This window comes from Lutra lutra, chromosome 8, assembly GCF_902655055.1.
Source record: "Lutra lutra chromosome 8, mLutLut1.2, whole genome shotgun sequence".
Taxonomy (NCBI): Eukaryota; Metazoa; Chordata; class Mammalia; order Carnivora; family Mustelidae; genus Lutra; species Lutra lutra.
Genome location: NC_062285.1, coordinates 63,157,942 through 63,172,265, shown reverse-complemented (window position 1 = coordinate 63,172,265; position 14,324 = coordinate 63,157,942). Strand labels below are relative to the sequence as shown.

The 14,324-nt window shown below is 37.4% G+C and overlaps 1 protein-coding gene across 7 annotated transcripts in view; it reads right to left on the bottom strand.

Moving 5' to 3' along the window:
- Nucleotides 1-14,324, bottom strand: part of NELL2 (neural EGFL like 2) — a 405,295-nt gene that overhangs the window by 192,377 nt on the left and 198,594 nt on the right. For all 7 annotated transcript variants that reach the window (XM_047742250.1, XM_047742251.1, XM_047742252.1 and 4 more), the window contains one exon: nt 3,561-3,652. In XM_047742250.1, coding sequence (XP_047598206.1) covers nt 3,561-3,652 — 92 coding nt within the window. The remainder of the gene's footprint in view (nt 1-3,560; nt 3,653-14,324) is intronic.

Below are 14,324 nucleotides of genomic sequence, written 5' to 3'. Positions count from 1 at the left end.
AGGAAAGAGAATATAATGGTTTGAAGATGATCCTATCAAGAAAGTGGCAGGGGCCGCCTGGGTGGCTCAGTGGGTTAAAGCCTCTGCCTTAGGCTCAGGTCATGCTTCTGGGGTTCTGGGATTGGGCCCCGAATCGGGCTCTCTGCTCAGTGGGGAGTCTGCTTCCTCCTCTCTCTCTGCCGGCCTCTCTGCCTACTTGTGATATCTGTCAAATAAATAAATAAAATCTTTAAAAAAAAGAAAAAAAGTGGCAGGACCATACAATCCTATAATTCTACTTCTGGGTTTTTTCTCAAAAACAAACAAACAAACAAACAAACAAACCCCAAACACTAACTCAAAAAGACACAGGCACCCTGATGCTTACTGAAGCATTACTTACAATAGCCAAGATATGGAAGCAAACTAAGGGTCCATTGAGAGATGAATGGATAAGGAAGATGTGAGACAGAAAGACAATGAAATATTACTTAGCCATAAAAAAGAAATGAAATGTTACCATTTGTGACAACATGGATGGATATATAATACTAAGTGAAATGTCAGACCAAAACAGACAAATACCATACAGTTTCACTTACATGTGCATCTAAAAAACAAAAGAAACAAAAACAGAAATAGACTCATAAATACAGAAAACAAACTGGTGGTTGCCAGAAAGGGGAGGGGATGGGTAAAATAGGTAAAGGAGAATAAGACATACAAATTTCCAGTTACAAACTAAATAAATTAAAAGGGTGAAAAATAGAGCATAGGGAATACATCAATAAAATTGTAGTAACATCATATGGTGACAGATGATAACTACACTTGTCATGGTGAGCATTCCATATTATATGTAATTGTCGAATCCCTAGGTTGTACACGTGGAACTAGTATAATAGTGTATGTCAACTATACCTAAAGAAAAATGAGTGGTAGGAGGCATGGCTATAGTGGAGTCAAATGCTAGTCTTCCTTTGGTTTGACAATACTATCCAGTTTGGTAATCTTATCTTCAGAACAGGGGTGTTTTCCAGTGTCACTATTGAAGTCACATACCCCCAGGACAAACTTTCAAGGCCACAAAAGTGAAAATAAAGGAGCAATGAAGGACTAGTGTCCACAGCCCAGGAAATAAAAGCTTAAGAGAGCTGTCAGTTATGTAAAGGTTATAAATACAGAAACTATGGGGCTTGAAGGGAAGTGAAACAGTGAAAGTTCTTAACGTCAAGAATTTAGTCTGGGGTGCCTGAGTGGTGCAGTCGGTTAAGTGTCCCACTCTTGATTTCAGTTCAGGTCATGATCTCAGGATTGTGAGATTGAGCCCCTCGTGGTGTTCCAGGCTCAGCACAGACAATGCTTAAGATTCTCTCTCCTTCTCCATCTGCCCTTCCCCCACTCTTGCATGCTCTCTCTCTCTCTCTCTTTTTCTAAAATAAATAAAGAACTCCAAAAACTTAAGATAATCTGGTACAGCTGTGTTGTACAACCAATAGCCACTAGCTACATGGAGCTCCTGGATACTGTAAACAGAAATATAGTCAAGATTTTGAAGGATTACTGTGACAATAGAATGTGTAATAATTCTTTAAGCATTTCATGTTGATTACATGTTAAAATGATAATATTTTGCATATATTGGGTTAAATATAGAAAAATTATCCCAATAAAAAATTATTATTTGTGGCTTACATATTTCTATTGGACAGCAGAGCACTAGAGAGGCAATGATGCCTTTTGTTTGAGTAAATAAGAAGGAACATTTGTTCATTCATTCAATATTTACTTTCAGCAGGTAGGCACTTTCAGAGTTGTCTACATACAGACCTCTCTCTAACCCATTTTTTTAAAAAAAGACTTTATTTATTTATTTGACAGAGAGAGAAAGACAGCACAAGAGAGGGAACACAAGCAGGGGTAGTGGAAGAGGGAGACAAGCTTCCTGCAGAGCAGGGTGCCTGTTGCAGGCCTCGATCCCCTAGACCCTGGGATCATGACCTGAGCCGAAGGCAGATGCTTAACAAATGAGCCACACAGGTGCCCCAAAACCCATTTAAAAATGAAATCATTTCATAGCTATCTTACAATCAAATAGGCAACTGTTCCAATAAATTTCTAAGCCATAATTATCAGTGTTATGAGACACACTGGTCAGATGAAAAGAATACACACACACACACACACACACACACACACACACACACACCACACAACACATACATACACATATCCACTGGGAAATTCCAAATGCCCTCAAGATATTTAAAGTTAGAACTGGTATTTCAAAGTCAGAAACCAGCTGACAAAAGTTTTCCACCTTCCTTGAAGTAACTTTCCTCTGATTCCCTTTTCTTAATTTGGAGTTACTAGACCTCACCCTAGGTCTTTCAATCCTTACATTTATAGTGGGACCTACTTCACTCAAAACAGTGGTGGTATAGGGTGCTGGCAGGGGAAAATCCATCCTGAAATACAGGTTCGGGAATTCATGTTAATGTCCCTATACTTCGTTCCCTTGTCTTTAAGATGGTGACCAGCACTATAGGAGAGCTGACTTAGAGCCTGAAGAAGCAGCTTGAATATTTTATAATGGGCATGAAGACATCAGACCTCTCGTATTCTAGAAACCAAATCTGTCACAGTCTTGCCTCTCTGACGTTTCCTCCTTGCTTATCCCAAAGGACTTCCAACCTACGATGCATGAAGTGTAGAGCTGGCTTCTTCCAATTTACTGTGGCAAAATTCTTAGGATTTTCCTTTCCCTAATACTGAATAATCACATAAATGCTCACAATTTATGGGTCATGCTGGCAGCATCTTCCTTTTCTACATAACCTATGCATACTAAATCATCCCCAAAAACCATTTAAAGAGAAGGCATTTAAAGAGAAAAAGATCAAATGTAAAGGGAACTCTAAAGCAGAAACCTTATATGCAGTTTTCCTCAGATAGAATATGGCTTGCAATATCACATTATGGTCAAGAAATATAGTTTGTAAAGGGCAAAAATGAAAAGTTCTATGAAACATAATTACTTTTTCACTTAGCAGGTCAAGCAGCAGAGATAAAAACACTCACCTCTGCTTCTGAAGCATACTTAAGGAGACCGCTGTAAATTTATAAAGAATTTCCCTTCAAATCATTTAAAATATTTTTACCAAAGGGATTAATAATAGTATCAGTCTCATCTCCATCCAACACCTAATTTTTATTAGGTCACTTTTATGATTTTCCACTGAACTGAAATTTGTCACATGGGTAGAAAACAGTTAAGTAACAAGAGGCTGAGTCTAACTTTACCTAAATTTTCTTCACAGGAGTTAGTTTAAGTTTGGAAAAATAAGACAACTTCATAAAACTTTAAGTGGACAAAACAGTATTTTATTTATTGGGGAAATTACAGCCATTAATTTACATATTTAAAAACATTAATGGGAATTTCTCTTTGAATTATAATTAATATCTTCTAATTTTTCTTTGCCTTAAATGTTTTAAAGGTATTACAAGTGTGACGTTTTAAAGAAATAGTTACTGTTTACATAAAAGAATTCTGAATCACCCATGAAGAGTTTCCTTACCTTGCACTCATAGAGAACACATACTCCAGAGGAAGAATACACTGTATTTCTCTCTCCTTCAAAGTAGGTCCGTCCTTGAAATTGGCATATTGCTGTGGAATAAAAAAATACATATATATGTATTTTTAATTTTCCTTTAGGAAAAATTGTTGGGAGGTGTTCAGATTCATTTTGCATGGTCTTAAGCCTTTTCAAAGTGTCTGATTAGCCATAAACCTAAATTCAGTCTAACATAAGGCACATATAGGATCCAGTTATTGTTAGGCCCATTAAGGTCTGGGAGTAAAATAAGGTATAAAAAGGGTGAGGACAATGAGAAGTCACAAATGGACTCTAAAAAAGTTGTGCCAATGAGCAGATTTTCAGATGACTTGCCTACTAGATGACATTGCATTAGGGCATATTAAGCAGGTGCCTGGAGCAGCTACCAATCAAGGCAACACAAATATGAAAAAAGTGCATTTTTTTACATACCATTACAGAATTTTAAAAACAAAATTCGAAAGAAGCTATTTTCACTTCAGTACATACATGAAAATGTTAGCGCTATTTAACTTGTAAATACATGTGGATTAGGGTACCCTACTTAGGATGCTGAAAAAAATCTTAATCTGTGCCTGTTTCTATCACCAACTAAAATTTTAAAATAGAACTTCAGGTTTGATAGGAAAACATTTTTAATTAGTGAAAATACATAGAAATCATGAAATAATTTTTGAGACTTTTAAAACAGTTTCAATTCACATAAACATTTTGCCAACAGAAATTGCTTGTTTTGAAGTGAAGGGTTCACACTCCCCATGCTGACTCATCACCTAACCAGAGATAGCTACCCCCAGCCTAAGAAACTTAACCTTCAAAATCCCCCTCTGGTTTAGTGGCCTTTTTTAAGACTCTGAACTAACTTTTGTTTTTGCAACTTTATATTTTGTTTGTTTGTTTGTTTGTTTGTTTGTTTTGAAAAGGCACTCGATATTGTGGATGCTTTGGAGCTCCTTAGCATCTAGAAAACGAGCAGTGGATCTGATTATCTGCTAAGAAAACACTCAAGCAGTTTGTTAGCCTTGTTTACTAAACCCAATTTTTAATTTTAATCATACAGACTTTACAAAATGGATGTGCACATTTTCCTCTAATTCCTTTGTGTGAATTTGAAGAAAGTTTTTCCCTCTGCAGAATTCACATATTCCTATAACTTTCAAAAGTACCAAGTTATCTTAGTACTTTGCTTTAATAAATACTATTTTTATCATTACTGAAAAAAGTACCAGGTTCCCTCTAATAATTGGTAACAAAGATATTACATAATTTTTATTACTATTAAATGTACACATAGTTGTACAAATATTCATATTTAAAACATAAACCAACTTATATCTTCACTGAATAATTAACCAATTATTTAAAAGCTACACACTTAAATAATGGAAAGCATGCATGTTGTTAAAATGTCATCCTTCAGTGATCTTTTACTCAGCTTTTATTAACAAATTTCACTACAGAATACATATCACTGGTGAACTGATTTTAAATTTTTGGAGCTTGCCAGAAAAGAATACAACATACTTGCATAAATTACATTACTTTAAAGCTGGGTACAGGTTATGTACTTATCAATATTCAAAATGAAACTATGGATGTGTCAGTTGCATACTATCTGTCATATTATGAATTAAAATAGCATGTGCATTTATTTAGAGAACATGATTGATTATAAAATATATCTGTCCAACATGCATTTTTACATAAACCTCACTTATGAGGTTCAGTAATCCAGTGTTCTCAAAACACCAAGTTCTGACACATTGTGTGTTCAGTGTTACTTAATAAGTACCACATTTTATACGATAATACGAATAAATAAAACCTTCTTAACTTCTCCACAGCAATTGCCATTCAAAGGTATCAAAGGCTACTTTATAATATGACTTGATAACTGCAGCCTCTTCAAGTCCAAGGGTATATTGAAAAAAACATGATATTCCAAGTCTTAGAAGGGAAAGGAAACTGTAATAAACAAGGGTAATTTCTCCTTATACAAAGTCTTACGATAATTTAATATTCAGGCAGAGCAGACGGAGCTTCTGTTTTAAAATCCTAATTCAAAAGATTCAAATAGGCAACTTGTGGGACAATAGGGCACCAAATGGAGCTTGGCAGAGGGAGAAAGCACAAAAGCGAATGAGATCACAATTGTTTCATTTCCTTTCAAACAATGAGCACAAATACGGTGAACTTGGCTTAGGGAGAACCCAACGTGGGTGATTTTTGTCTTGTCTCTTTATTGATCAGTTGCTGTGATTTCCATAATCCTGAGGCTTATCCCCAATACCTAGTAAGGCTACCAGGATGTATCTTCCTTAGGCTCTTAAGTGGAAAATGTTAAGAAACTTAGAAAATTGTTTTTCTAATTTTCTATGAAATTAGAACTGTAAATTGGCACATGGAAGGCTCAGTTGGTTAAGCATCTGCCTTTGGCTCAGGTCATGATCCCAGGGTACTGGGATCGAGCCCCATATTGGGCTCCCTGTTCAGCAGAAGGCTTGCTTCTCCCTCTGCCCCTCACCCTGCTTGTGCTTGTGCTCTCTCTCAAATAAGTAAATAAAATCTTTTTAAAAATATAAAGAAACTTAGAAAATCTATAATCATCACTAAAAATACTACAAGGAATCCTGAAAATACCATTAGGAAGTCCCTAGAACTTAGGAATAAGTTGAAAGAATAAAAGTCATATTAATTTATTAATACAATTAACAGGTATGTATTCTGGGCTCCTATTATATGCCAGGTAGTATGCTAGGTAAGTAAAATCCAGAGACGAATGAGACATGATGCATGTCCTCCCTATGTAGTGGGGCAGTCAGACTCATCCACAACTGACTACAATAAAAGCTAAAATGAAGTCTTATATTTGTGAAATTCATTAGTTATATGCAAACACAGGGGACTAAGTGGTGCACTTCCCTGAGGGGACAAAAGGAAACAAACAGGCTGGAGAAGGACCCAGGCTCTGGCTCATCAGCACCATAGTGGGAAGTCATCAGCACCAAAGGGCTAAGGAACAAGGACAAGAAATTGTTTTACCGGAGCCCCATATGAGTCTGGGTTATGGGGAAGCAGTGCCTAGAGGGAACCATAATCAGGAGAGACACAGCTACTGCCAGAAACACAGAGCAACACAGAGAAGGAACAGGGAAAAAACGTGGCCAAGGCTCTCTCCTCCTGACTTCTAATTTCCTGACAGGGCATCCCATTGGAAAAGCCTTTCCAAAGCTGGTTGGCAAGGAGACCGGGGTGATCCAGCAGGCTCCTGGGGCAGAGAAAAGGGCAGAGAAGGAGAGGGAATGGAAGTGCGATCCAGCAGGCTCCTGGGGCAGAGAAAAGGGCAGAGAAGGAGAAGGAATGGAATGAGAGGTGCCCAGCACAGGGGGCTATCATAGTAAATCATTTTAAACCATGAAGAGTTTATAGGAATAGGTTGCTTAGAAAAGCATGAGAGAGTGGAACAGAGAGCAAATAAATTTGAAGAGGAAATATTGAGACATTTAAAAAATGCAGATACACTTGAAGGAAAAATGAGGTGGCTAATCAAAATAAGGTCCATAGGCAAGCAGAAGGCAAGATGCAGGAACCGAGCTATGAGAAATGACGTGTCAAAACAGAGGGGGAACAGCACATAAGGCCCGTGCCTAGACTTTAACCAAGGCCAGCCCCTGCAAGTATTAGAGACAAAGGCTCAGAGACAATAACCCTGTGGCTACGACAATACTGCAAAAACAAACCAACCAACCTCTAGAATTCCCTAACTGAAATGTATCTGCCTGCTTACTCCTCCCCAGTAGAATATAAAGTAAAAGAAATCATTTCCTCCACAAAACAACAAAGGAATAATCGTTTTGCTGTATTGATTTCTTCTTTAATTCAATTGCATTCACCTGCTCATAGAAGCTGCATTCTTTCCTAGCTTTGGGTGTGTGTGTGTGTGTGTTCACGCACATGTGTATACGAAAGCATTAAGTTTCTTATGATGTAACTCTGGATTTCTATGCCCCAAATTATTTACCAGCTTAGAGAAGAATTATATCAACAAGTCTACATTTTCAAATACCTATGATAAATGCTTACTGAGTATATTACATGCATATTTTTAGGATAAGAATTTTGGAGGAAGATGGATATTAATTCATTCACATAGGCTTCTCACTTTCCAGACTAAGAAGCTATGCCCCAGTGAATACACTACAACTACTATGAAGTTATTAATATTAACCAGTTTCAAATGCATATTGACTATGACTCTGGTATACGCTGTTGTTTGCATAATCTAAAGGAATACCATTCATATCATGGTTTACGTGAATTATGTCACCCAGAACTGTCCCATGTGTAGCTTCTTCAGCCATAGGTGGGGACATTAATTAGAACTCGGGGAGTCAATGGGATGATGTAACAAATGGTACATATGTTTTACCAAGGCTATATTAAACATCACTAATTACATCATCACTAGCACAATAATGGTGAGAAAATCTGCAAAAGCAATTAATGTGAATTATTTTCACTTCACTTCCCGCCCACTTTAACAATTAACATGAGGGACGCCTCGGTGGCTCAGTTGGTTAAGCCGCTGCCTTCAGCTCAGGTCATGATCCCAGGGTGCTGGGATTGAGTCCGGCATCGGGCTCCTTGCTCGGCGGGGAGACTGTTTCTCCACCTCTGCCTGCTTGTGCGCGTGCTCTCTCTCTCTTTTTCTCTCTCTTTGACAAATAAACAAATAAGATCTTAAAAAAAAAAAATTAACAAGAAACAAGAAGACAAGAACTGGTACACAGACTGAGAACTGAGTAAGTGAAAGAAGCCAATAAAACTCTAAAGTCCTAAGTTACACATTAAAATCTCAACTTACTGGTCATTAATACAGAGATAGAAAATGCTGGTCCCTCTAAGGAGATTTAAATCAACTTCTCCAAACCTTTGTAGAATCATCCAAATCTACATAAAAAAATATTTTAGAGTATAAAAAATGAAAGGATATATCATATTTCCCTTCTAAACATTTCCTTGCTTTTCCTTTTCATTGTCAGAGGAAATGTAGGAGTCTACTTTAAACCTCCCAGTTGGTATCGGCACCTTTAAAAATGATCCAAAACAAAATTAAAAGTTACAGACACCAAAAAGAAAACCACTATAATCCACTTAGGTGTGAAATGGGATTTATTATTTCTTTAAAATCCTCTTTGAAAACACCAGGAATCCATGATCTTTAGACTGTTTAGGCTGTCTATTAAGGGCAGATTTATAGATAGTAGTGGTTCTTATGCAGTCTTCTTCGATATCTCAATTTCCTCTGGGAGGTCTTAAACATCCACGTACAATGGCAGTTATTATAATGGGCCAACATGATACTCATTTGTTAGTGATATACCAATCAAAGCTGTTGGATGAGAAAATATCTCATTAACTGTAATTATGTATATTTATATTTTATTATAGCTATTTAAAAAGAAAGTACAATAAATGCATTCAAGAGGCAGGCTAAGATTCTGTGGAGTCAAGCAAAAATAAAATCTAAAATTGTTTCGGTATTCTTAAAAGACTCCAATCAGCCATGCTGCACTTTTTCAGCCTATGATGTTTTTTAGTAATCTGGACTCACTTGGAGTCAGTTCTTAACAATATAGTTATAATAAAAGTCTTGCGCACTAGCTGCTAAAATTAATTTTTCCCTCTTCTATAATGCTTGAATCTCTATTAGAGCACTAAACACATTTTTCCTTTTCTTCTCGAGTTATTTAGTTTTGTCATCTTTCCTATATGAAGACGGGGACAGTGTCTTATTTGTCTTAGGATCTTATTCAGCACCCAACCCTGGCTGTGCATAATAAACTCTAAAGGTTTGCTGAATTTTTTGGTAAATTCTCCTCCAGCTTATTGTTTGATGAAAAGCCCGAAAACAAGTGAATTGGACCTCTTTGATCTGCACATTTCTCTTTATATTTGGCCTTATCCTTTGATTTTGCCTCTTATAAAGATTCTCTAAATTGAGTCTCACAGAAATATTTGGCCCTTTTTGTAAAACGGCAGCTTACTTCACTGCAGCAGAGCCGAAGTACCTGAAATGGGAGCAGGTTTGCTGATCAGCTAATGAAAGAAAAATACCAGCTCTTGCTACAGCAGTAACTTATTAACATGAATAATACAAGGTACCAAGTACAACAGAAGTCAGCGTGGACAATTTGATGGCAAAACTTCTCCCTCCTCTATAGAAAGCCAATTTTTTTTTTAATAAGTAATTCTTTTTTTTTTTAATTTATTTATTTGACAGAGATCACAAGTAGGCAGAGAGGCAGGCAGAGAGAGAGGAGGAAGCAGGCTCCCTGCTGAGCAAAGAGCCCAATGTGGGGCTTGATCCCAGGACCCTAGGACCATGACCTGAGCCGAAGGCAGAGACTTTAACCCACTGTGCCACCCAGGTGCCCCAGAAAGCCAATTTTTATGAGCCAATGCTATTTAAAAGGATCAGAATTTCAGAGTGTTTAAATAATTCACGAATTCATTAATTATACACGACCACTTCCTTTAACTAAATCTCATTAATTGTTTGGGAATTTAGTTGTTTGCAAAGCTAATATTAGAGTTTAGGAAATGAGATCATGAGAGTAGATGTGCAACCCTCCTGTCCCATTTTATATATATCATGTCCTTGGGCTTCTAAAGGACCAAAGAGTGCTTCTCCTAGGGGGTCTTAATTTAGGTCAGTAGCCTATTCTTCCAAAAAGAGAACGGCCCCGAAACACCATAAATCTAGCAGTAGTAAGGGGTTAGGAAGCAAAGAAGGATAAAAATAACTATCAGAATAGAACAAAAGCAAAAATTCTAACACCCTGTCCAAATCAGCCTTTGGGTTACAGGATTATATACTGGGAAAACAGGAAATGGATATTTCGAGGATAACAGACAAAGGCCAAGTGCGTAGGTGGAAGGAAAGAGTCAGTGAGCTTTTTCCCCTGATTTAATTTTACCAATTTAAATGGCAAGTAAGATATATTCTAGAATTCACTTGATTTAGCTACCTTTCTATCACTGGCCTTATTATTGATCCTGGCTTACATACCATACAATGGAGTCTTTAAAAAATGTGACCAATTCATTTCATCTTTTGAGGATGAGAAAAATAAATTTAATGAGTGGAGATAAAGAATTGGAGAAAAATACAGCATTTGTGTCAATACATGCATGCTATTAAAATTACAGTATGAATACACATGAGGCAACAGGTTTTATCATTTTACAAAGAAAACATAATGTAAACTATAATAAGGAAAATTTCACACATTGTCAGTTTCAAAGCCAGGACTAGAATTCATCTGACAGTCCTTCTGTATATCTTTTCTTACCACTAAAAATCCAGTGAACTCAGTCAAAACTTGAACACCTAACCTTTGGTTTAACTTTTGGAAAACTTCTTTCCAAATGACTAGCACCTTTTAGATACAGGTTGCTTTGATATTATAGTGTGGAGATGTTGAACATATAATGCTTTGTGTATTATAAAGCAGGACGCTTTGCATTATAAACCACACATCTGTGCTCAATTAAGAGATTACAAGTAAAGACCCTGAAACAGTGATGGTGTAGTTTTAAAACAACCTCTTGTAGACATTAGAAGAAGGAAAGGAAAAGTGAATTGGGGGAATTAGAGGGGGAGACAAACCATGAGAGACTGTGGACTCTGAGAAACAACCTGAGGGTTTTGGAGGGGATGGGGGTAGGTGGGTAGGTAAGCCTGGTGGTGGGTATTATGGAGGGCACGTACTGCATGGAGCACTGGGTGCAGTGCATAAACAATGAATCTTGGAACACTGAAAAAACAAAATACAATCTAAAAAAATAAAAATAAAATAACCTCTTGTGTACATACGAAACAAAGAGGAAAGTGTTGGGGGAGGGTAGGCCTCTTAGGAGGACATATTTAAATGCAGTTTTCTGAGAGATACACTAATGAATCCTTCCATAATGCAAGGAATATGAGCCAAGGGACTAGAAGAACCTCAAGGTCAAAGGGAGCCAGCTCCGTGTATCAGACACGCAGAAAGGGCAGCACAATGAGGAGGGAGGTGGGAGCAGAGGAAGTAGCAGAGGACAGAAACATTGAAAAGTGTACTTGGGATGGAGAAGGAGAAAAGGAAAGCAGAAAGCAACAAAAAGTTAAACCAGAGAAACAAAATGAGTTCATAAAGTGTTTTGCAGGAAGAGTTGCAACACCCAGTGGACAAGGGGAGCAGTTTTGATAACCTACTGTCCACCAGTTGTTGTAATAGGCAGGTGCCTTCCTGCCTCCCAGGAGGATTCAGCCAAGCATTGGAAACAGATGACCACACACACAAGTAACCACATACAACTGAGAGGTAGTGTGGGAACAGAAAGGAAGAACAATGCCTTACAAGAGTTGAACTGGAAATGCTCCACAGAAGAGGAGCATCTGAAAATGGGTACTAAAATACTTTAATATGATTTAAGTTGGGGTAAAAGTATTCATGATATATTCAGAGAATAAAATAGAATAATGCTCGTAACAATATGCTTAGTATACCTGGATCTTAATGGGCATCTACTCAGGATACCTATATAAGCTGGAACTGATTTATTATACATGTATTTTATAACCAATTTAAATGCTCCCAACCTGTTAGGCCAACAGTTCTCAACTGTGGATGCATATTAAAATCACTTGAAGAACATTAAAACTCTGTATGCCAGACCAATTAAAAAGAATCTCTAAGTGTCGGACCTGGGTCTCTCTATTTTTTTAAAGCTGCCCAGGTATAGCTAAGCTTGCAAACTATTTTTGCTATGCAGAGAAAAAAGAACTAGGAAAGAGAAAAATACAATTAACATTTAAATGGGACAGTCACATAGATATTCAGTAGAAGCCTTTTTCGCCTATGTTATTTGGATAGTTATTTGGTCCATTGTTTGAAAAAAATCAGTTAAAGTGAGAAATCATAGACAATAATAAATATGTACTTAAACATTTTAATTCAAACAAAAATCCATACTCACTTAACAAGGTTTTGAAGTACAACACTTTTCTTTAGTATGGATTCGTTGGTTATGCCTTATTGCATACTTTAGTTATATAACTAAAACATAGGGTTGCCTACCATTTCTAATTGTTTTTAAGTGGACGAAGGTAGATACTTGCCAAGCAATCTAAAGAGGGCTCATTCTAATTCGATTCCACAACATTTTAAGTTGTTTTGCTGACATCTAATTCAAGAGTATGTTTTTTAGCAGTTTGATTTTATCAGTGTTTTTCAAAGCACTCTACTCAATTTTTATTTTAAAAAAGTATTTCTTTTCACATTCATATTTCACTGGTTTACATCTTATATATGTACTTACAGCAATTCAATAACATTACAATTGCAAGACAAATACAAGTGACATAAACAGATTTGGGAACAACAACTACCTCTTGGTTAGCATGAAAATCATATTGTGGGAACGTTAAGTGTACAGGCTTAGCCTCAATTCAGTTGAGAGCTTTTTAAAATTTTTTTAATAGAGCCAATGGAAATCTTAGATGAGTGCTTCTCGATTCACCTGGAGATCCTATTTATTTATTTTTTTAAAAGATTTTATTTATTTATTTGACAGAGAGAGATCACAAGTAGACGGAGAGGCAGGCAGAGAGAGAGAGGGAAGCAGGCCTCTTGCTGAGCAGAGAGCCCGATGTGGGACTCGATCCCAGGACCCTGAGATCATGACCTGAGCCGAAGGCAGCGGCTTAACCCACTGAGCCACCCAGGCGCCCTGGAGATCCTATTTAAATGAAAATCCTGATTCGGTAGATCTGAGATTCTGCATGTCTAATCAGCCTCCAAGTATTACAGATGCAGCTAGACCAGTGATCACACTTTGAGTAGCAAAGCTGTAGATCACTGATTATTAATCCTGTTTGCATGTAAGAATCACCTAAGAAATACCACCTAAGAAATACCCGGTTGAAAATACCAACCAGGAGAACCCAGACCAATTAAATCAGAGTCTCTAAGGAGAGGGGCTTCGTTCAGCATCAGTGGTTTTTAAGAACATCCAGGTGATTCCAAAGTACAGTGGTGTTGCAAATCACTGTGTAGATTAAGCCAACCCGTCAATTTAGTGAGTTTTTTTTTTTAAGATTTTATTTATTTATTTGACAGAGAGAGATCACAAGTAGGCAGAGAGGCAGGCAGAGAGAGAGGAAGGGAAGCAGGCTCCCTGCTGAGCAGAGAGCCTGACGTGGGACTCGATCCCAGGACCCTGAGATCATGACCTGAGCCGAAGGCAGCGGCTTAACCCACTGAGCCACCCAGGTGCCCCAGTGAGCTTTTTTTTTTTTTTTTTTTTTAAAGATTTTATTTTATTTATTTGACAGAGAGATCACAAGCAGGCAGAGAGGCAGGCAGAGAGAGAGGAGGAAGCAGGCTCCCTGCTGAGCAGAGAGCCGGATGCGGGGCTCGATCCCAGGACTCTGAGATCATGACCTGAGCCGAAGGCAGCGGCTTAACCCACTGAGCCACCCAGGCGCCCCCCAGTGAGCTTTTTAACATAAATCTCCATCCTGGACAAAATCAGAGAATGACTCATAGGCTGTTATTGTAAGAATCTGGCCAAAACTATTTTATTCTTACACTATAATTAAGGATAACATCATACACCTACAGCTCTATTTCCAGTGGTTTTTCTTAACTTCTGAATAACTTACTAATGTTTATAATT